The sequence below is a fragment of the Biomphalaria glabrata genome, chromosome 2 (assembly GCF_947242115.1).
Source record: "Biomphalaria glabrata chromosome 2, xgBioGlab47.1, whole genome shotgun sequence".
Taxonomy (NCBI): domain Eukaryota; kingdom Metazoa; phylum Mollusca; class Gastropoda; family Planorbidae; genus Biomphalaria; species Biomphalaria glabrata.
In genome coordinates, this window is record NC_074712.1 from 33,582,448 (window position 1) to 33,607,671 (window position 25,224).

The 25,224-nt window shown below is 40.3% G+C and overlaps 1 protein-coding gene across 1 annotated transcript in view; it reads right to left on the reverse strand.

The window, feature by feature from the left end:
* Positions 1-549: 549 nt before the first annotated feature.
* LOC106055703 (substance-P receptor-like) overlaps positions 550-25,224 on the reverse strand; it is a 41,249-nt gene continuing 16,574 nt past the window's right edge. The window contains exons 4-6 of the mRNA XM_056020156.1: positions 11,164-11,325; positions 5,032-5,200; positions 550-2,078 (exon numbers count right to left, since the gene is read on the reverse strand). Of these exons, the coding sequence (XP_055876131.1) occupies positions 1,785-2,078; positions 5,032-5,200; positions 11,164-11,325 (625 nt within the window). The 3' untranslated portion in view covers positions 550-1,784. The remainder of the gene's footprint in view (positions 2,079-5,031; positions 5,201-11,163; positions 11,326-25,224) is intronic.

Here is a 25,224-nt window from a genome sequence, read left to right on the forward strand (position 1 = left end):
CGTCGTGAACAGAGCTCAAGAGTGTCACGAGGGATGTAGTCATATGACCACCCAGAATGGTCGAGCGACGTTCTGCCCGGTTCTAGAAGGCCAGCAGGGACCCTATATAAAGAGCGAAGGTATCAAAGACGGGGAGAGACAACTTCTCGGGCTACGGTTCGTTACTACGGCTCAGTACAAGTCTGAGAAGAGACAGAGAGACCAGTGCAAGAGTTGATACGGCGATTAACGGAGAGATATTTGTACAGTCTTGTATTACGTGCTGCCAATTGTACAGTATTGGCTGTTATTTGTTGACATTAAACTATTACGTTATTTGGAGCCCTGAGTTGTCAAGTCCTTTCAGTTGGTGGTGTCGTGTGGTGCAGTTTGCAGAGAGCCTGGATAGCGAGATTCGTAACAATATATTATATACATATATATATATATATGTATATATATATATATATACGTATATATATATATATATATATATATATATATATATATATATATATATATATATATATATATATATATATATATATATAAATTTAGACCTCTTTTCTCGATGCCTGCAATGTATTTATGTTATGATGGTAAATGGTGTGGCAGCATAATTTTGACAAACATTGGAAATATTAAGAGAAAAAAAGAGGAGTTCAACACAATGGTAATCCATATAAATTGGTTAAAACAGGTTACCTCCCTTGCGGCACTTATTTAAAGCATTTTTTAAAAACGTTAAACGTTATGTAATTGTAGAGGTCACGTCCTTCATCAAACGCCCTGCAAGGTGGCAGAGATGACATCGATCTGCAAATAATTGTACCACGCCTTCAGGCAGCTATTAAGTGAACTCTTGATTAAGCCATTTAAAAAAGGTATCACTGAAGTCTTACAGTGCATTCGTTTCAATTAGACTTTCTAGGGTCAGAATGTTATGTTCATCCGGCAGGTCTTCCAGTCCAGACTTAGAGACTGAAGGGATTAAATAAGGTCCTCAGCCCCACTCCATTCCGTTTGATCGTCTTAAGAGCTGAGCCGAAGGCTCATCGAGCTCTAAGTTTGAAAAAAAAACAACATGTTTGAGCGTCAAACAGTAAAAAAACAAAAACAACCTGTGTGAACACACAGTTCTGTCTGGAAGAGACCCAAGTCAATGCCTATGTAAAGCATTGCTATTTCCGATGCATCTGGTCCCCGAGCGCATGGGCTAGACATGGCCGAAGACCGAGCACACCGGGAACCTCCGCCATTTTCTTTTGTTGTACCAAGCTAACCGTGGGGAACTCGCCATTAATGTAACGGTCCGGAACGGTGCATGAATTTTCGACAGTTTCGTGAGGGCTCTCTTTCAACTCCGCTCCGTGCAATGGGTTGGCTCTCGCTAACCCGTGGACACCCCCACGGGAGTTTTGTTTTGCTACCCGTTTAACCTAACCACTTACTCCAATGGTCGTTTCCACACGAGCGCCACGATGAGGCAGAGTAGCGTGCCCGCGCCACTCCATTCCTGACCTATGAATAGCACTGAATATTATACATTCAAACGTGGTTTCCAACCAAATTTTAGGCAGGTAGAATTTGGGTAGCACTTCTTGCCTAATGTTGCACTTATAGGCTAAAGTAGCACTTCTTGGCTACGGTAGTACTACCAATTTATTCATTCTAGACTAAGGTCTCACTTCTTGATTAATGTAGCAACTCTATGCTATGGTAGCACTTTTTGATAATGTTGAAATTCTTGGTTACGTTAGCACATCTCCTGCAAGGTAATACTTCTGAGGTATGAGGTATCACTTCTAGGCTAAGGTAGCACTTCTTGGCTGTAATGATAAAACAAAGGCTGAAGGAGTAACCATGATGTCGGAAGAGCCTGCCAGGTTGGCTGTGTTTCCTGGCTCGAGGGGGACAATTGTATTCGTTCTTGCCACACGTCGAGCGCAGACGAAGAACTTTTGGAAACCTCCGCGAAAGTTTCTGTTGTAGATGATGTTGAGGAGAAAATTGTAGACCGTGCTGAACACAGCCAGCGCCAGCCGCAACATCTGCACGGAACTCTCAGCGTCAGTGACGTCACTTGTTCCGGTGATTTTCTGAAGATAATACACACATCTATCATTAGCTTCATCAGAACATTAAGGCCGACCAAATGTACAAGAAAAAATTAAATTAAATTAACTAAATAAGAACACAAATGATTACTAAATAAAAAAATGTAATTACTTGATAAGAAAACTAAGAATTAATTTTTGTTCAGAAGTCAAGAGTTTATGTGATTTTAAACAATTAAAAGTTAAGAGCAGACCTCTTATTCAGCACCTGACTAAAATACAAATTAATCTTACTTTTGGTGAGTAGCTACAGTTTTATTCGTTGAATTGTATACATGAAGATATTTACTTATTTTTTTTTTCATACCTTTTAAATATTGAAAATTATACACCACACACACATATGTAGTTATATATGTATGTATTGTACATATCAATTTTACCCTCGATATGTTGATCACTTTTTGAAGTCAGCCAGGTTTATATATTTTTTTAAACATTATATGTATACTGTTAAACTATATGAATATGAAGCTTGCCATCAATTTAACTATAACAAGCTGCTGTGGCTAAATAACACTAGCCATAGCAGGATTCACACACACACACACACATACATACACACACTAACACCACACACATACATACATATATATATATATCAAATATATACAAAGCTTAAACCAATGTATATCCACTCTGTCTGACTGTCTGGTAAAAGTTTGTACTTTTTTTCCCCACACCTTTTCCCGGATCAAGTTAAAACTTTGCACAATTATTCATTGTCTTAGATAATACATGACTATATAGAAAAATAAATTAATTAATTACTAGGAATGAATTATTGTTTGATACCGACAAGGGAAGTTACTTCTTCAGTATTCAGAGAAATGGCTAATTGTACACGTTATTTCTCCCACACCCATTCTCGGATCTAGTTGAAACCTAATTATATATATATATATATATACATATATTATTTAATAAAAACAACATGAATCAAGTAAAAAAAAACATGTTGATTATTGGTAATTAATTATTAGTTTGAAAGGGGAAACAACTTTTCTATTTTTGATAGATAGTTGTAAATATGGAGTTCTTCCCCTCATATAGACATATATATATATATATATATATATATATATATTTTTATAAAGTAATCTTTCTATTTTGCTTGTTTTAAAGCTGAATTATTGATCATAATTAGGTTTTAAATGCGATAGACACAAAAAAAAAGGTTACAAAAGTATCTCTTCATGCTAGGTCATGAACAGAAAATCCTGTCACTCAAAGAAAATAGTCTCTTTCTAAAAGAATTGAAATTTCCCTGGAACTCTTGACATTTACTCGTTGAAGTTACACAAATGTACAATAGTAAGTCTATTTTTTCCTGTAGTCGTGTAGTGTAGTGTTCATTTGAAATCTGAATGCTATGTACTGGTGTGCTGCCGTAAGATCGTTTTATTCCTAGAATACACACACACATAATACTTTATTTTTACAATACTATTTAAGTATTTACTTGTATGAGCAGCAGTACAAAGGAAGACATCCATGAAACAATATTCAACCCCAGGCATGTCAAACATAGCGTTCGGGGGCCGCATGCGGTCCGCGAACACTTTGCACGCGGCCCGTGACCACTTTGCATGCGGCCCGCTTGGTCACCTCAAAAAATTATCAAAGTAATGTTAAACTATTACGCGGGAAAATAAGAGATGACAAGCTACTTGAATTTAAAAATAGTATTTATTAATTAAACTGAACAACGAGAGTGAGTCTGCTGTGTAAGCCTGCTAAATTTTGTCTAACTTAATTGCTTAACTGCAAGTTCTAGTAAATCATTTAGTGAAGGTGATTTTACTAAGGAGTCCCTAGTTAAAGCTGCGTAAGTAATTTTTCCAGAAAAGGTGAAAGCATTCAAAGAAATAGCTTTAACTAGGAACACCGTGACAGATAGACTAAATGGCATGATAATCAGCTTGCGTGAACAATTAAAGAACAAAATAGTTGATTTTGAATTCTTTTCATTGGCTCTCGATAAATCAGCTGATGTAACGGGTGTGGCACAGTTGGCTATATTCAAAAGGGCCTGTGACAGGAATTTTGAGATACATGAGACTTGAGCTCTGATCTATGCATAACACCACAACAAGCGAGGATGTTTTTCAGAAATAACAGAAGTTGATATTGCAGTACAATTTACCTTTGGTAAATGCCCGTGGCTTAACTCCTCGCCAATGTTCAATGTTTCTGGATAACATTGGACAGAATACGTTCTTCCGTTTTAAAGTATTGAAGAGATTTTTTGCACTGCGTGAGGAAATTGTATTGTTTCTGAACATGAAAGGTGAACCTGTTGAACATTTCCAAACTGACGAATGGGTTCAGGATTTGACATTTGCAGTTTATCTCATTAGTCACCTGAAAGACTTGAATTTGAAACTTCAAAGTACAAATAAAATTGTCATAACTGCGTGTGATCATGTGAAGTGCTTTCAAGCAAAGTTACAACTGTGGATAAACCAAATATCAAGAGAAAATCTTGTTTACTTCTGAACGTGTCAGTAACTAAAAAGATAAAATACGGTTGCAATATTTTGTAAAGGTAAATATGTCCTACACCTGGAATCGTTAGAAGATGCTTTCAATGACCGTTTTCATGACTTCGTTTCATACGAGCAAGAATTTTCGTTGTCTGTATCTTCATATTCATTTGCTCCTTACAATGCTCTGGTGATTTTTAATTACCTAACAGTACTACGAATATAGCTAACTAAGAGACATGTATTCCATTAATTATTGTATTCTATTGTATTGTTTCTAATTTACATAAAACTAGTAGGCTGTTTTGCAACTGATTTTTAGCTTCGGCCCCTCAGGTCATAGTAAGTTTTTTATGTGGCCCATACACCTTAGGCTTAGTGAGTTTGACATGCCTGTTCAACCCAATAAGCAGCAGTACAAAGTAAGACATCCATGAAACAATATTCACCTCTATCAGCAGCAGTACAAAGTAAGGCATCCACGAAACACAGAACAACAGAGAGATCAGAATCATCATCTTGACAACATTGTAACGACTTCTATACATAGCCTGGTTAACCACAGACACTATACTCGTTGAGTTAAATATACCACGTGATCGAAAAAATCCAATAATGCTGAATGGGACAAAGAAATAAAGACAATTATTGAAAACAATAATACACATTTATAATATAAAATGTTTGATACAGAGTGATCTAACTTCAGGGTCTAGTGTGGGATAATTATATCAGTGTGCTGATAGATGTTCGTTCAAAAGGGCCACGCTATCAACATCATTATAATACTAAACTAAATTCCATTCGTTCGAATTATCTAGACCAGTGATGCCCAAAGCCCAGCCCACTGATTTGTCACTTGGGCATTATCTCGCCACTAAACAACAGTATTATTTATTACAAGAGTCTTAATGATTATTTTTTGTTAATTTTACTTATATACTGTACCAATTGGAATTTTGACTTATATATTTATTAAGTAGACCTACATTATCTCATGTCATGATGTCGAATGTCAAAATGCAGAGGCCACTGAAAAGGTCAAGTCCACGGGCCCCAAATCCCTAGATACGCCACTGATTTGGTTGCAACAGACTAAGAGAATGTCGCTTAGCACAAATGGGTTGTAGGGAATTAAAGGAAAATAACGAGCAGCTTGAAATGGTGTGGAACTCTTCAGACAGACTCGATCAGAAATCATGAAATTGTTTCAAACTAGAGTCAGAATGTAGATCAGTTCAAAGTTCAAAGTTCTATGATGTTGTTATAGGATTTCGTCCCGCTACCGAGAAGAGCCTTATAAGATCAATCTCAATTTTCAGCGATTACTTAGGAATTCATTCCCTTTAGGTCTACCAGTTAATTGTCCCCAACAGCACCTATTTAGGTCTACCAGTTCATTGCCCCCAACAGAACCTATTTAGGTCTACCAGTTAATTGCCCCCAACAGCACCTATTTAGGTCTACCAGTTCATTGCCCCCAACAGCACCTATTTAGGTCTACCTGAGATGAACTCCTATTGAAAAATCAGAGCAGGAAGGACTAGTCCTCCCGTAGTGCTCTGGCAAGAAACTTAGCCGTCCGGCGTAGTGCCTCATAGCTACCATACAAGTCGAGTGACTGCACAGGCAAGTCCCCCCTTAGCTCGCGGAGCTGGGGACACTCGTACAAGACATGCGACACTGTTTCGACGCTCTCTCCACAGTGACGGCATCGGGAGTCAAAGTTAGTGCGGAACCGGGCAAAGTATGCCCCAATAGGACAATGTTCCGTCCTGCACTGCGCAACTATTGACTGCTCTGACCTCCTCAGTCGCCACCATGGATCGTCGCGATCTGGGTGACGCATGCGCTGCCAGACACCACGTGCTCTGTCGGATTCCTCCCAGGACTTTAACCACTTCTCATGAATGAGTGCTCGGATTTGTGCCGTTGCTTGTAAGTACGTGCTTGGTGCTTCGAGGTGTGTGGCTGCCATAGCACCCTCCCTTGCGAGGGCGTCTGCCGTTTCATTGCCCCTCACGCCGCAATGTGAAGGCGCCCACTGCATATAAACGACAGCTCCAATAGCTCGGCGGATGTTATCTGCGGCGCCGATTGCCTCTTCTATTACGGGCGACCCTCCCCCGCCGCCACCCATAACTAGGAGACTGGAGCGAGAGTCAGTGACCAACACCACCGTAGTGGCGCTAGTCTCGCGTTGGAGCATTCGGGCCCTAATGGCCTCGAACGCCCTAGTTATCCCTGTAAGTTCGGCATCCATGGAGCATGCAGCGTAGCCGCATGGACCAGAGAGCCTATCTGGTTCAGTCCGGTCGGGGTAGACAATAAGGGCCCCATACCCCGATCTATCGGGGTCCCTCATTACCGACCCATCGGTATAACAGAATATGGCATCTGATGGGTAGGATTTTATGGTTATGGATGCCAAATTTTGGAGAATGGCAGGTGTTAAGCGCCTCTTGGTGGCTCCCTCTTGCCCTAACAGGGACAGGTTTATTTGTGGGGCCGGCAATCTCCTCCACGGAGGGCACGTACTGATTCTCCTAATGGGGATTCTATCAGTGGAGAGTCCAGCTGTATTTGACAAATTGGCCGCTATATGTAGGAACGATCGCATTTTAATGCGGTTCCTCTCTCTCCACTGTCGCACTAAAATTGAGGTGGGTAGCCTAGAGTCGCCCCTTTTATAGCGCTCGTAGGCCGTAAGTACTGCCCTCTCCCTCCTAAGATGTAAGGGTGCCACGTTTGTAAAGATTTCAGCAGCGTTTGTTGGGCTTGTCCTAAAGGTGCCACAAATGAACCGTAGAGCCTGTGCTTGTACCCGGTCGAGTGATTCGAGAGCAGTTTTACTAGCATATACTTGAACTGTATAGCTGTATTCAATTTGTGATCTGACTGCCCCTAGGTACAATGTGCGTAGCATGTCAGCTTTGGCACCCCACTTTGTGCTGGCCAGCTTTCTTAATAACGCTAACTTCTCCGAGGCTTTTCGTTCAACTTCCTGGACGTGCTGGAGCATTGACAGTTTTCTATCCAGGGTCACCCCTAGATATTTTGGCGTATTTTCACGCTGGAGTCGCAGCCCACCGAGTTGAAGCTCGAATGGAGCCTTAAGGATGTCGATTCCTAGGCTGAACAGGGACCAGGTCGTTTTGGCAACGTTTATCTGAATCTGCCATTTGTCGCAATACGAGGAGATGGTATGGAGGTCTGCTTGAAGTGCCGCCTGAATTTGGTCGGCTTTCTTCCCGGTTGACCAGAGGACAATATCGTCAGCATATAGCAGTTTTTTGGACCGTAGTGAGCTGGGCAAATCATTAAGAAAGGCTATGAAAAGTGTACAGGACAGGGCAGAGCCCTGAGGCAGGCCATTAAGTTGTTGTTTTGGCTTGCTAAGGGAGTGCTGGTATTTTGTACGTGTGCTCCTCCCTGACAGAAATGATTGTATCCAATTGTATATCTTGCCCCGCACACCCATAGCTCTTAGCTTAAGATAGAGGCCTTGCTTCCACACACGATCGTAGGCCTGTTTTAGGTCTATGAACACCGCGTATGTGCTCTCGGACCTCTGGAACCCGTCGGCCACCTCCTGTGCGAATGTCGTGACCTGGTCTACCAGTTCATTGCCCCCAACAGCACCTATTTAGGTCTACCAGTTCATTGCCCCCAACAGCACCTATTTAGGTCTACCAGTTCATTGCCCCCAACAGCACCTATTTAGGTCTACCAGTTCATTGCCCCCAACAGCACCTATTTAGGTCTACCAGTTCATTGCCCCCAACAGCACCTATTTAGGTCTACCAGTTCATTTCCCCCGACAGCACCTATTTAGGTCTACCAGTTCATTGCCCCCAACAGTACCTATTTAGGTCTACCAGTTCATTGCCCCCAACAGCACCTATTTAGGTCTACCAGTTCATTTCCCCCGACAGCACCTATTTAGGTCTACCAGTTCATTGCCCCCAACAGCACCTATTTAGGTCTACCAGTTCATTGCCCCCAACAGCACCTATTTAGGTCTACCAGTTCATTGCCCCCAACAGCACATATTTAGGTCTACCAGTTCATTGCCCCCAACAGCACCTATTTAGGTCTACCAGTTCATTGCCCCCAACAGCACCTATTTAGGTCTACCAGTTCATTGCCCCCAACAGCACCTATTTAGGTCTACCAGTTCATTGCCCCCAACAGCACATATTTAGGTCTACCAGTTCATTGCCCCCAACAGCACCTATTTAGGTCTACCAGTTCATTGCCCCCAACAGCACCTATTTAGGTCTACCAGTTCATTGCCCCCAACAGCACCTATTTAGGTCTACCAGTTCATTGCCCTTAACAGCACCTATTTAGGTTTACCAGTTCATTGCCCCCAACAGCAACTATTTAGGTCTACCAGTTCATTGCCCCCAACAGCACCTATTTAGGTCTACCAGTTCATTGCCCCCAACAGCACCTATTTAGGTCTACCAGTTCATTGCCCCCAACAGCACCTATTTAGGTCTACCAGTTAATTGCCCCCAACAGCACCTATTTAGGTCTACCAGTTCATTGCCCCCAACAGCACCTATTTAGGTCTACCAGTTCATTGCCCCCAACAGCACCTATTTAGGTCTACCAGTTCATTGCCCCCAACAAGAACCTATTTAGGTCTACCAGTTCATTGCCCCCAACAGCACCTATTTAGGTCTACCAGTTAATTGCCCCCAACAAGAACCTATTTAGGTCTACTAGTTCATTGCCCCCAACAAGAACCTATTTAGGTCTACCAGTTCATTGCCCCCAACAAGAACCTATTTAGGTCTACCAGTTCATTGCCCCCAACAAGAACCTATTTAGGTCTACCAGTTCATTGCCCCCAACAAGAACCTATTTAGGTCTACCAGTTCATTGCCCCCAACAGCACCTATTTAGGTCTACCAGTTCATTGCCCCCAACAGCACCTATTTAGGTCTACCAGTTCATTGCCCCCAACAGCACCTATTTAGGTCTACCAGTTCATTGCCCTTAACAGCACCTATTTAGGTTTACCAGTTCATTGCCCCCAACAGCAACTATTTAGGTCTACCAGTTCATTGCCCCCAACAGCACCTATTTAGGTCTACCAGTTCATTGCCCCCAACAGCACCTATTTAGGTCTACCAGTTCATTGCCCCCAACAGCACCTATTTAGGTCTACCAGTTAATTGCCCCCAACAGCACCTATTTAGGTCTACCAGTTCATTGCCCCCAACAGCACCTATTTAGGTCTACCAGTTCATTGCCCCCAACAGCACCTATTTAGGTCTACCAGTTCATTGCCCCCAACAAGAACCTATTTAGGTCTACCAGTTCATTGCCCCCAACAGCACCTATTTAGGTCTACCAGTTAATTGCCCCCAACAAGAACCTATTTAGGTCTACTAGTTCATTGCCCCCAACAAGAACCTATTTAGGTCTACCAGTTCATTGCCCCCAACAAGAACCTATTTAGGTCTACCAGTTCATTGCCCCCAACAAGAACCTATTTAGGTCTACCAGTTCATTGCCCCCAACAAGAACCTATTTAGGTCTACCAGTTCATTGCCCCCAACAAGAACCTATTTAGGTCTACCAGTTCATTGCCCCCAACAGCACCTATTTAGGTCTACCAGTTCATTGCCCACAACAGCACCTATTTAGGTCTACCAGTTCATTGCCCACAACAGCACCTATTTAGGTCTACCAGTTCATTGCCCACAACAGCACCTATTTAGGTCTACCAGTTCATTGCCCCCCCCCAACAGCACCTATTCAGATGTCGAGAAACACAGTTTTGGAAACACTGGATTATGATATTTCAAATTTCTACTCTAGCCTCGGTTTGAATTGACTGCAAGAGAGAAACGACGAAGACAACTCTTACTGAAAAGGTGGGAAAATATGACTAAATAATGATTAACTCATCTGTATAAAAGTTTACTGAGTAAAATAACAATTTTTATTAATGAAACAAATTTAATATACTGAACCGTTGCAGTTTATATGTTTGTGTATTTTACTGTGGTATTGCAGTCTATATGTATTTTGTATGTTACTATGGTATTGGAGTCTATATCTTTGTGTATTTTACTGTGGTATTGCAGTCTATATGTATTTTGTATGTTACTATGGTATTGGAGTCTATATCTTTGTGTATTTTACTGTGGTATTGCAGTCTATATGTATTTTGTATGTTACTATGGTATTGGAGTCTATATCTTTGTGTATTTTACTGTGGTATTGCAGTCTATATGTATTTTGTATGTTACTATGGTATTGGAGTCTATATCTTTGTGTATTTTACTGTGGTATTGCAGTCTATATGTATTTTGTATGTTACTATGGTATTGGAGTCTATATCTTTGTGTATTTTACTGTGGTATTGCAGTCTATATGTATTTTGTATGTTACTATGGTATTGGAGTCTATATCTTTGTGTATTTTACTGTGGTATTGCAGTCTATATGTATTTTGTATGTTACCAATGTATTGGAGTCTATATGTTTGTGTATTTGACCATGGTATTGCAGTCTCTAATATATTTGGTGCAGTTTACTAGACAATAACTCTGGCCAACTTACCAGCTGTAGTTGAACAAGAGTACTGACAAGGGGAGAATATAGGCCAGCATCAAGATACAGCTGCCGTTCACTGTGGAGTACAGGTTGGAGACATTGTGATTGCCACATCTTGTGATGACACTGCCGTTGACAGTCAGTTCTTGAAACTCTGAATACTCGTATCTGTGGACATGGAGACATGAAGAGGCGATGAGGAATGTGATCTCGTTGGATAGTCTACACATTTCTATGTGTATTGTGTATGCTATCGATTCTCTGCATTTTAAATCACCGACCCGTATATATATATATATATATATATATATATATATATATATATATATATGGTTCTAGATCAGTGGTTCCCAAACTTTTTTGTCTCATAGACCCCCTGCCATGTTTTCTGGTTTTTGGTAGACCCCCTTAAAAAATTTTTTTTGAAAATTCATTAATATCAAATGTGTTTTTCTTGCAGATATGTATGTACATTGATGATATTCAAATTAGAATGAAGCAAAAAAATTTATATGCATGATATGAATTGACTAATAAAAAAAGACAAAAAAAAAACAAATAAAAAACTATTGGTCGAAAAGTTTGATAATAAAATTTTCATATTGAGCTTCAATTTAGGTTTATTTTTTATACCTTCTCGATTAGATAATGTTTAACTAAGATAAATTTGGAAAATAAAAAAAAATTCATGCTGTCCAATGCACGCTACATTCCTTAAATTCTCCCAAGAAACAGAGATTATGATTTCGTTGTGACAAAATCTAGGTTATCACCTTGAAGCAGCAAATTAACCACATTAAATTATGAAATAAGTCTGTTAAATAGACTATGTCCGTTTCCCGCTTATTTTTTTTGGTTTTAAAATTAGATCTTTAGCACCCAAGAACTCAAATATTGTCACACATAAGCCTTTTGACAACTATCATACTTCAGTGTGATGGAGCCATTGATCAAAAAGTAGATCTTTATGATTTCTTGATTCATAACAAAACGAAAAATAGTAATAACACACTATATTATCACTCTATTGTAGCAACGAGGAATTTTTATTATATCAGATATAGGCAGGGCTTTTTTTTTTTGTGATGGTACACACCGCTATGGCATACCGGCACCTTTTTGAAAAAAAATAAATTTTGTCGTATTTTAACGTATATTATTAATTTTTAGTAGTTAAAAGTTAGGCAATCAACTACTGAGTACCGGCACATATAGGATTGTGTAAAACAGGTTGCAAAACCTCTTCACTGGCTGGCAAAGTCTATTTTTTACCTACAGTGTGCAGTTTTCTAGAGTTTGATAAAGTAAAGTATTGTTAACAGGGGCGGACTGGCTATATGGGCAAACGGGCAAATGCCCGTGGGCCGGTACCAAATGGGCCGGTCAGGTAGCGACCAAAGAAAAAAAAATCAATGCAGACAACTTGTGACAGCAGCAAGACTTAAAGACCCGAACATGTTTTCTTGTTGTTGTTTTTTGTTTTTAAATTATTACTACAATTAATTTTGTTTGAAATTCAACAAGAATATAATTTTAAGAATTACACTATACACTGTACGTATTATCATTTGTAAAACGTTAGACCGTACTTTCTGCTATGCATGAGCGGCATGGCCTTCAACACTACTTTGATGTCTTCTAGACTGCGTTTGGCCTGATCATTTTGCTGGTCGGCATGGGCCTTTGATGGCACTCCTATTTTTGTTTTGCTCTTTCCCTCACCCGTCTTTTGATGGTTCCATGAAAGTTAACGAAAAAGAGGGATGGGAGAGGTTAGAAAACATTCATATAATGCGGCAAAAGGGGAGACAATTAGCTCTTTAACAAAACACATACACATAGCCGCGAAATTGCAAACCACCCAACTTATTCATAGCTCAATATGCGTATAAAGCTCTACTTTCTGCGATTTGAAAAGAAAAAGCAAGTTTCTTGTTGATTATTTGTAATAATATAGATCTAAAAATACTACACTTAAGGCTTTAAAGATTTTTTTTTTACTTAAAACATAAATCTAGATCTAAATCAATTTTATACCGTTGTGATTAACGGCAAACTTATGCTTAGTATGAAGTCATTGATGATGAAAATTATTACAATAATTTATATAGCGCTGTCACATCCCATATTTAATGAAAGGAGATTTAGAATCATTTATATTTTAAATAATATATTCATATTCAAATCTCGTTTTTGAAATGTACTAGGACGAAGCAAGAGCTATTCACATTTAGAAGTACCTCTTTCTCTTATCTTTTAAAGGAATATATATATAGTTCGTCCATCGTAGTTCGATTATGACCACTTTGTCATCCAGGGGGCTGAGGGCCTTGCACTGGAGTTTTATGTCTCCTCGTGTGGCTGGTGAGACCTATGTGAGCCCGGAATGTTCGGCCGCACACTAGGCAGGTTATTCCAGCTGGAGCTAGTGTCATTGGCCTTGCTTTTCTTCTCTGGCGTTTTTTCTTCTGCCAGCTTTGTTCTCTTTTCCTCAGCAACCTGTGCGCCGGTTTTCACAGCGCGACGCCATGATGCTGTCATGTGCCTCTGTCTCCCAGGTGGATGGGTCTATGCTGAACGCCTTCAGAGAAGCTTTGATGATGTTCCTGAAGCGCTTTCTTTGACCACCATGCGAGCGCTTTCCTTCGCTTAGTTGGCCATACAAGAGTCGTTTAGGGATGCGGTGGTCTTCCATTCTGCATACGTGTCCTGCCGATCGCAGCTAGGACTGGATCAGGGTGTGTGGATGCTTTGCAGACCCGCTCTTTGAAGGACTTCAGTATCTGTATTTTGTCTTGCCATTTGACATTCAGTATTTTTCACAGACATGTCATGTGGAAGTGATTCCGTTTCTTTGCATGTTAACTGTACACTATCCATGTTTCTGAGGCATAGAGCAATGTAGAGGAGGATGACGACTCGATAGACCCCTAGTTTTGTATTTGTGGTAATACCACTGTAAAGGAATGGGTTGTCAGGCAGGAAAACCAATGATTTAGCATATTTTAAGTCACAGATCAACATGCATGACTAGATTGACACGTGAAATGCGTAGGACCTAATTATTTTGTTTTTTTTTTAAAAAACGTCTGTAATCTATAAGTAATACCAAAAAGTTTGAAACTCATTAAGGCTGCTATTGCAGTGTTTATAGTTTTCAGACTACATACATGTAGATCTATAAATAGAATACATTATGTAAGCCTACGAAAGCATACATCCAGTTTTCGATGCGTTATCAAACTTTATATATTTTGAATAGAATTAGGCTTACACCTATGATTAAACACATGGGCGTAGCCGAGAGGGGAGAAATTCAAACCATCACTGGCCTCATATCTCATTGTCTGAAAGGGAAACTTTACTTACTTCCCAAGTGCAGCCAGCTTAAGCAAACTGCAGTCACCAAATTTCATGAGCGTAGCCAAAAGTGGTTTTGTGGTTCCCCCCCCCTTTTCCAATACAAAAGTAAAGCATTTTACCATTTTCTACCAGTCGCTGGACTCCAGTGAATAGAAGATTTAATTTTTGATTTTTTTAGCGGAAAAGTAGCAGGCTAATTGCGCTGTAGATACCTCAGAATATGCATTTTTTAAAGCTTAAAATAACGGAAATAATGCTTGGATCCGGGGCTTCGCCCCGGACCCCACTGGGGGAGCTTACGGCGCTCCCCCAGACTTCCTAGTTGTAGCTGTCCCTTGGCAGTGTGTACTACCTTTCACTAATTATAGGAAGAGAGTATTCTAGAGTAGAAAAAAAAACGTTTAAAAGAATGAAAGATAAGAATGTAATGAAGATTAATTACATATACACACTAATATATATATATATATATATATATATATATATATATATATATATATATATATATATATATATATATAAATGGCGGAGGGGGTTTAATATGCAATTTTAAAGCTTAAAACAATGCTTGGTTCCTGGTTCCGGGGACCCCACTGAGAGAGCTTGCAGCGCTCCCCCGGACTCCCTAGCTGCCCTTTGGCAGTGTGTACTGTCTTTCCACTAATTATAGGAAGAGAGTATTCTAGGGTAGAAAAAACGTTTGAAAGAATGAAAGATCAGAATGTAATGAAGATTAATTAGATATACACACACACTAATATATATGAAAATATATGACATGCTATGTGGGCCGGTTTATATGGTAATGCCCGGGCCGATTTTGATACCCATTCCACCCCTGATTGTTAAATGTTCACAAACCTCTTCTCTTTTGTGATATTCAATCAAACATTTCAAATCTTAATCAACTATATCATGTTGGCGTTGCCTCAAATGATGTTCCAGATTTAATGGTTTCATAGCGACATAAGTTTAAACTTTATTGCATAAAAAGCACAAATGCATATGCTTGTTTCACAAGGACAAAATGAAGCCAAAGTTCTAATAACCAATGGACTTTCTACAATTCTTTTCAGACTCGGTCATGTAGGCCTACAAGATTAGGTACTTTTATACAGACAAAATTAAGCTAATTAAAATAGGATGTTAAAATTGTAAAAATAAAATCATTAGACTAACAAGGCTAAAATTCAAAGGATTAACTAAGGTACAAATCATTAATAGAAAATGAAATTTAAAGTTTAGACATGCTTTAATGAGATCCACTATCGTAGACCCCCATTTACAGGTCATATACCCCCAATTAATTTTTTCACCTCCGTAGACCCCTTGGAAGTCCTCGTAGACCCCTGGGGGTCTATATGGACCACTTTGGGAATCACTGTTCTAGATCAACGTTTGTTCAAGCTTTGAATTATGTTTTTATAAAGCTTTTAACAACTAACTCTGTCTGTCTGTTGGAGGCGCGGTGCCTTAGCGGTAAAGTGCTTTAATTTCCGAACCGGGGATCCTGGGTTCAAATCCTGCTGAAAACTGAGTTTTTTAATTTCGGGATTTTTGGGCGCCTCTGAGTCCATTCATTAGTTAGGGAAAAGTAAAAGGTGTTGGTCGTTGTGCAGGCCACATGACACCCTCGTTAACCGTGGGCCACAGAAACAGTTGACCTTTACATCATCTGTCTTCTGATCGCAAGATCTGTCTCTTGGGTAAAACGTTTGTACACGTTATTTCTCTCACACCCAATCTCGGATCAAGTTGAAATCTTGCACGATTATTTCTTGTAACTAACAAAACAAGAATCCATTGAACAAATAACCAATTGGTAAACTATTGTTAATTAATTATTTTGTTTCGTATCGAACAAGGGAAAGAATTCATACTTGACAGATGTGGTGGCATAAGTTGAATTAGTCCCCTTGAGGAAGCCTGAGCCCTGAGTTTTTTTTTAATGCATTTCAAAAGAGATCACGGTAACATTCACTCAGATACCCCCCTGCTACCCTCCCTCACCTTTTCCCCAACTGGTCCAGACAAGTGTTTGGATCATATATAGTTCGTCCATCGTGGTTCGATGATGACCACTTTGTCATCCAGGGGGCTGAGGGCTTTGCACTGGGGTTTTATGCCTCCTCATGTGGCTGGTGAGACCTATGTGAGCCCGGCTGCACACTGGGCAGGTTATTCCAGCTGGAGCTAGTGTCGTTTGTCTTGCTTTTCTTTTCTGGCGTTTTTCTTCTGCCAGCGTTGTTCTTTTTTCCTCAGCAACCTGTGCGCCAGTTTTCACAGCGCGACGCCATGATGCTTTGTCATGTGCCTCTGTCTCTCAGGTGCCTGGGTCTATGCTGAACGCCTTCAGAGAAGCTTTGAGGGTGTCCCTGAAGCGCTTTCTTTGACCACCTTGCGATCGCTTTCCTTCGCTTAGTTGGCCATACAAGAGTCGTTTAGGGATGCGGTGGTCTTTCATTCTGTAGACGTGACCTGCCCATCACAGCTGGGACTGCATCAGGATTGTGTGGATGCTTTGCAGACACGCTCTTCGAAGGACTTCTGTATCTGGTATTTTGTCTTGCCATTTGACATTCAGTATTTTTCTCAGACATGTCATGTGGAAGTGGTTTAGTTTCTTTGAATCATAGCGCATTGAAAACTTACAAAAGACGTCAAGTCGCTATAGGTTCTGCGTATACAGTGTACGCCAGAGATGCCCAACCTAATTCGAACCGCGGGCCACTTTAATTTTCGACACTTTTGCCGCGGGCCACATGACCGAAAATGTACAAAAACGAAATGAAATTGACCTAAAACAAGTTTATTAGAAACTTTTGCATCTTACATTAATTAATGGGACATTTTGGAATGTCGGAAACTAGATTCATTTCTCTAAGTAAAATGTGAGCAACATTGTAGATAGCTTTACCAAACGACTCATATTCTTGTCTCTTCTTAGTAAATATCCCCATCGATCCTTCAGTCTTAGTCTTAATTCGGAGTCAAACTAAGAATGTTTTATAATCTGTTTCTATGTTGTGCTTTATACAGCCACACTTTACAAAATAAATTTGCTGGTTTATTATCATGGTCCACGAAAAATACGTAAAGATCCATCCACTTTTCCTGGTAGATTCTAAATTCAGAGTCCACTTTTAGTTTCTTCGGCTCTCCCATTGCAAAAACCTACAAGTTTTAAACCGTCTTGGTACCAATCCATCAGAGAAAAATTTAGAGCCCTAACGTAGGTAAAGGAGGCGCGGTGGCTGAGCGGTAAAGCGCTTGGCTTCCGACCGAGGGTTCCGGGTTCGAATCCTGGTGAAAACTGGGATTTTTAATTCCGGGATCTTTGGGCGTCTCTGAGTCCACCCAGCTCTAATGGGTACCTGACATTAGTTGGGGAAAAGTAATGGCGGTTTGTCGTTGTGCTGGCCACATGACACCCTTACATTGTGAACCGTAGGCCATAGAAACAGATAATATTTACATCATCAGCCCTATAGACACATGGTCTGAAAGGGGAACTTTACTTTTTTTTTAACGTTTAACATTTTTCAAGCTACTTTTTTTTTGTGAAAAAAAAAAGGGGGGGGGATTTTCAACAACTTGTATCGACATTTCGGGAGGCCGGATGAAGCCAAGTCCGGCCCGCGGGCCGTATTTTGGGCATCACTGGTTTACGTCATATCACCACATGGGCACATGTGATTCGTAAAGCATTAAAATACATAGTAAACACTGCACTCATCATTAATCTTAGGAATCACTGACATTATCATTAAGTAGAATCTATATCTAGATTTACATTTCAGATAGAATCTAGTTTAGAAATCTAGATTCTATCTTTAGACTCAGTTTAGACTAGATTGTCTCTAGTCTAGACCTAGCTCTACCCACTGGCGGATCCAGGGGGGGGGCGGTAGGGGCGATCGCCCCCCCCCCTCACTCGGCCGACTCTCCCCCCCCCCCGGAGGGGGGGGGGGCGGGCGAATTTTATTATAGAATTCACACAATTGTATAGGAATTTATTACTTATGTTAAAAATAAATACAAATTATTTATATTTCAACCTATTTTTAGATTATTTCGCCCCCCCCTCTAGTATGTTCGCCGATTGGTGGGGTCGGGAGGGGGCGATGGTATCAATCCCGCCCCCCCCATACACTTTCGAGTGGGGGGGCGGTCCAATTAATTTGTAGAAATCACAGCTTGCTAATAGAATCAATGTAATATCTATATTGTGTAGACTTGTTATTGATTTTTTAACCGATCTTTATATTATGTCGTTCCCTGTTTGCCGATTGGTGTGGGGGGGGGGGGGACGGATACCTCTTCTGCCCTTCCCACCTTAACCCTTTGAGTGGTGGGGGGGCGGTCCGTTTTTATGGAAAAATCATTGTTTGTGAACAAAATTAGTTGAATTAATATATACATTTTATATTATGTCGCTCCCTTTCTGGTATTTTGGCCGATTCGGTGGGGTGGTCGGGGGCGATTGCATGTACTGCCCTCCCCACTCTAGCCCTCTGAATGCTGGGGGGGGCAGTCCTATTTTTGTGGAGAATCATAGTTTGTGAACAAAATTAGTTGAATATCTATATAATATAAACTACTTATTGATATGTGACCCATTGTATATTATGTCATACCACAATCTAATCTCAAATAGTATCATTAGTAAATTTAAATGAAAAAGGGTTGTACCAGGAGGGAATCGCATTTCCCCCATCATAATTTATATACACTATAAATTAAATTCTTATATTGAGTCGACCAACCCCTATTCTTTAATGCCAAATGCAATCTTTAGCAGAAATTAGTAAAGGAGCGAGGATTAATCGTTTTCACTCTACCGCTCCTCCCATTTCCAGAAAGAGTTTATTTAATTTCACATGAATTTATCATAATTATTTTAAGTAAGACTTTGCATTGGAAAAGTTAGAATTCAAACGAAATTTTTCAGTATTAGAGCCATGATTGAGATGAGTTATAAACTCAAATAATGTTTTCATAGTCGCCTTTTACCAACCTTTACTCAATCTGATATTTTTCTAGTTAAATAAATTTGGGACTATAATTCACAATTTATAACTGAATCATATTGAATACTATTTATTGAATAATTTTTTTTTCGGCGGCGATCCCCAAAGAAAAAATCTAAATATGTGGGGTATCTTTTCAAGGAACAAATCGGTTTTATTTGCAATGTATTAAGGGCCTATAAATTCATATTAAAATAATTTTCAAGTACAACATTATTCAAAAGGTCCTTTTTTAATAGTATGAATAATGAGCTTCGAACACCATTGATGAATAATGAGCTGTAGATGTCAGGAGAATACGTTTCTGCAGTGAAAAAAGAAGAAAACGCTTTTGGCGTCGGGGCTTCGCCCCGAAATCCATTGATGAATAAAGAGCTGTACTTGTCAGGAGAATGCGTTTCTGCAGTGAAAAAAGCAAGAAAACGCTTTTGGCGTCGGGGCTTCGGCCCGAAATCCATTGATGAATAAAGAGCTGTACTTGTCAGGAGAATGCGTTTCTGCAGTGAAAAAAGCAAGAAAACGCTTTTGGCGTCGGGGCTTCGGCCCGAAATCCATTGATGAATAAAGAGCTGTACTTGTCAGGAGAATGCGTTTCTGCAGTGAAGAATGCAAGAAAACGCTTTTGGCGTCGGGGCTTCGCCCCGAAATCCATTGATGAATAAAGAGCTGTACTTGTCAGGAGAATGCGTTTCTGCAGTGAAAAAAGCAAGAAAACGCTTTTGGCGTCGGGGCTTCGCCCCGAAATCCATTGATGAATAAAGAGCTGTACTTGTCAGGAGAATGCGTTTCTGCAGTGAAAAAAGCAAGAAAACGCTTTTGGCGTCGGGGCTTCGGCCCGAAATCCATTGATGAATAAAGAGCTGTACTTGTCAGGAGAATGCGTTTCTGCAGTGAAAAAAGCAAGAAAACGCTTTTGGCGTCGGGGCTTCGGCCCGAAATCCATTGATGAATAAAGAGCTGTACTTGTCAGGAGAATGCGTTTCTGCAGTGAAGAATGCAAGAAAACGCTTTTGGCGTCGGGGCTTCGCCCCGAAATCCATTGATGAATAAAGAGCTGTACTTGTCAGGAGAATGCATTTCTGCAGTGAAAAAAGCAAGAAAACGCTTTTGGCGTCAGGGCTTCGCCCCGAAATCCATTGATGAATAAAGAGCTGTACTTGTCAGGAGAATGCGTTTCTGCAGTGAAGAATGCAAGAAAACGCTTTTGGCGTCCGGGCTTCGCCCCGAAATCCATTGATGAATAAAGAGCTGTACTTGTCAGGAGAATGCGTTTCTGCAGTGAAAAAAGCAAGAAAACGCTTTTGGCGTCGGGGCTTCGCCCCGAAATCCATTGATGAATAAAGAGCTGTACTTGTCAGGAGAATGCGTTTCTGCAGTGAAAAAAGCAAGAAAACGCTTTTGGCGTCGGGGCTTCGGCCCGAAATCCATTGATGAATAAAGAGCTGTACTTGTCAGAAGAATGCGTTTCTGCAGTGAAGAATGCAAGAAAACGCTTTTGGCGTCGGGGCTTCGCCCCGAAATTCATTGATGAATAAAGAGCTGTACTTGTCAGGAGAATGCGTTTCTGCAGTGAAAAAAGCAAGAAAACGCTTTTGGCGTCGGGGCTTCGCCCCGAGAACCATTGATGAATAAAGAGCTGTACTTGTCAGGAGAATGCGTTTCTGCAGTGAAGAATGCAAGAAAACGCTTTTGGCGTCGGGGCTTCGCCCCGAAATCCATTGATGAATAAAGAGCTGTACTTGTCAGGAGAATGCGTTTCTGCAGTGAAGAATGCAAGAAAACGCTTTTGGCGTCGGGGCTTCGCCCCGAAATCCATTGATGAATAAAGAGCTGTACTTGTCAGGAGAATGCGTTTCTGCAGTGAAAAAAGCAAGAAAACGCTTTTGGCGTCGGGGCTTCGCCCCGAAATCCATTGATGAATAAAGAGCTGTACTTGTCAGGAGAATGCGTTTCTGCAGTGAAAAAAGCAAGAAAACGCTTTTGGCGTCGGGGCTTCGGCCCGAAATCCATTGATGAATAAAGAGCTGTACTTGTCAGAAGAATGCGTTTCTGCAGTGAAGAATGCAAGAAAACGCTTTTGGCGTCGGGGCTTCGCCCCGAAATTCATTGATGAATAAAGAGCTGTACTTGTCAGGAGAATGCGTTTCTGCAGTGAAAAAAGCAAGAAAACGCTTTTGGCGTCGGGGCTTCGCCCCGAGAACCATTGATGAATAAAGAGCTGTACTTGTCAGGAGAATGCGTTTCTGCAGTGAAGAATGCAAGAAAACGCTTTTGGCGTCGGGGCTTCGCCCCGAAATCCATTGATGAATAAAGAGCTGTACTTGTCAGGAGAATGCGTTTCTGCAGTGAAAAAAGCAAGAAAACGCTTTTTGCGTCGGGGCTTCGCCCCGAAATCCATTGATGAATAAAGAGCTGTACTTGTCAGGAGAATGCGTTTCTGCAGTGAAGAATGCAAGAAAACGCTTTTGGTGTTGGGGCTTCGCCCCGAAATCCATTGATAAATAAGAGCTATACTTGTCAGGAGAATGCGTTTCTGCAGTGAAAAAAGCAAGAACCCCACAAGAGAACCTTATAGCGCTGCCCCTGTTGTTTTGTTTTTCGCTGAAGGTTTAGAAATGCTGCTTTTTTATAATTCTAATATATATATATATATATATATATATATATATATATATATATATATATATATATATAAACATATATATATATATGTATGTATATGTGTGTGTGTGTGTGTGTGTACGCACGTTTATGCATAGGGTTAGGGTTTACTGGGCGTTAGGGTTAGGGTTTGAAAAAAAATCGCCCCCCCCACTTCAAAGTTCTGGATCCGCTAGTGGCTCTACCTGACTTAAGTTTATTAATTAGGATAGGCCTATATCTACTATCTAGATTATTCTATAAAGAGTCCGAAGATTCATGAGGAATGGAATATTTCCCGTCGATACGCAGCCCCAACTGTGACCTACATTTTTTCCCACAATCACGGCAAGTACAACCATTGTCCGCCTATGGTCGATTAAGATTTTCTTTTCGCCGTCTGCGTTTGTCCTCGGCAGCGGATTTCCTTTTGATCTCCAATGTGCATTCCGCAGCCTTTGTGAGTGACCTCCAGGTGTCTGTCTCGCTCTGAGACCGCATGTAACCAGGTGCCATATGGTGTGTCTGCTATGGCAAGTAAGCGCCTAATCATGTCTTAAAAGCGTCACCCTATACTAGTTTATGCTGTCCATACCGGCGTTCGCAAGGATATCGCTGTTTGTAGTGCAGTCTGGCCTCCGTTTGTTTATGATGGAGCTCAAGCATCTTTGGTGAAAGCATTCAAATAGTCTTAGTTGTTTTCTGTATAATACCATGTCTCAGAGCCATATAGAAGGGTTGAGAGAACCACTGCTTGGTAAACACTTTTTTTTGTAGGCAGGCGGAGCAACCTATTCCGCCAACTCACTCCTGGAGGCATCCAAAAGCACTACTTGCCATTGCCAGACGTTATCAACTTCCTTGAAAGCGAGGTGTCATTCGATACTATGCTTCCTAGATATGTGAAGTGGTACATTTACGGTGATCTTTGGGGCTGAGTAGATTTTATTGGGTCACTTCTGGAACATGACTTCTGTTTTCCCAAGGTTTATAGATACACAGAAAGAGGAGGCAGCGTATGCGAATTCGTTGACCGCAATCTTGAGATCGTGTTCATTGTGGGCTAGCAGGGCGCAATCATCCACATAGAGAATCTCTGTTATGACCATTTCTTTTGTTTTTAGTATAGATAGTAGACGTCGAAGATTGCCGTCCGAACGAAACGTGATGTCGATGCCTTCGAAGATAGCGAATAGAGTAGGAGCAAGTACACAGCCCTGCTTCACGCCATTTTCTATTGCGAAATGATCGACAGGTCACCATTGTGTCTAATCTGGCCTTTGGACCAAAGTTTCACAACGGCTGTTAAGAGAAAACATCAGGAGAAAACACGACCCTTTAACTCAAGAAAACATTGAGAAATTAAATCAGACATAAAATAGACAGTGAGGTTCATAACAAACGAATATTCACAATTGATTACAGTAATACCTTTTTCAAAACACCTTTTAAAAAATCATTTAAAAGTTTTAAAATCACAATTTTTATTTCTAGAATTATTTTAGTCTGTGAAATTGTGTAACGGAAAATGCCGGGCACTTGAAGTAAGCTAGTCCTAAAAAATAATACACAGATCTTGGTTAAAAGACTTATCAAAAAAAGTACTGTAAATGTGTAGTTTCACGCGCTTGTTTCAGGTCTTTTATTTTTATAGCCTCTATAGGGTTTGATCCCAACTACCTGTATTTTTTGTGCATAATTCTTTTTTCTATCAGGTACACTTAAATTTACAGCCTAATAATGTCAGTTTAATTTAAAATGAGAACTAAAAAATGCAAAAGATATATAAGGAAAAAGGTACTACCGGCCCTATTTACTAATTCTAGTTTTAAACCAAAGAAACGAAACGCATAAGCGCAACATAGCCCATTTAATTTTAATAATTCTGTCCGCCAAAAAAGTTGAAACGTAATTTAAAACCTCGAGCCTAAGATGATTTTCAAAACTTGATTAAAATTGTTTGAAAGCATTACAGAGACTTTTAAATATTTCTATAAAAAGCTTAAAAGTCAAAGTATACTTATATTTTATGTAGGTACACTAAGGCGTAGTGTGTTTGTGAGTGTGTGTGTGTGTGTGTGAAATAAGTGATTTTGGTAATCAAATTCAAAGTATAAAGTAGGACGTGTCTATTAGATGGAGCAGATACTAAACTGGAAGTGTTTCAGGGACTGGATGACAAAAGGAAGGAAAGGGGCGGTTAGAGAAAAGTGATGTAGAGCTCAACAGCCCAGAAGTGTGTTTCGGCGGACGATTTGAAGCGGGCCGTTCCAATTAATATAGAATACACTGGCCGGAATGGGGGCTGTTGAAAGGCCTGCGAATAAGGGTATCGGGTACGGTGAAAGTATTGTGTGAGCATTTGCAGGATACAATAAGAAAAAAGGGCCCAGGCCAAAATAAAATAGAATGAAGCCTATTTGTTATGGAGGAGAGTTGGGAGGAGGAGGAAGGGGGGGGGGGAGTGATACTCGAATTTACGAGCTGGTCAAATTCGACTAAATAAATACTGGCCAAAGAATTGTATGGGAGAGCGTTTAACTTTATATCATTTTAAACAAGTAAAACAAAAATATTTGTTGGCAATATCTAACCGGTGGGTAATGCTAGTCTCTATTTGCACAAAATCTAATCACAAAAGAAAATGATTGCTCAGAAAGTAGTCCAACAATAAGTAGTCCCAGCGTAATAACATTAGTAGTCAACAAGCTTTTAAGTAGTTTTTTTTTTGTTAACATAAAATAAGAAAATAGCATGAGCATGTCAAGAGGATGGATCTTTACCAGTCAACATACAAAGTAAGCTGTACGCCCACACTTATTGATAAAAGTAACAATTATACATGTAATGCTATTTAATGACAAGTACTACTGCAGGCTGTAAAAAAATTGATCTGAACTCTTGTGTACAGAAGTTTACCAAGCTGGAGAACGAGTTCCAACGAACGCCTCCTGAGCATGAATTCGTTCAGGACTCGATACTTGTGGTGGAGTCAGGTTTTAGGCTCACGGAGAATTGTATGTTTACAGAAGCT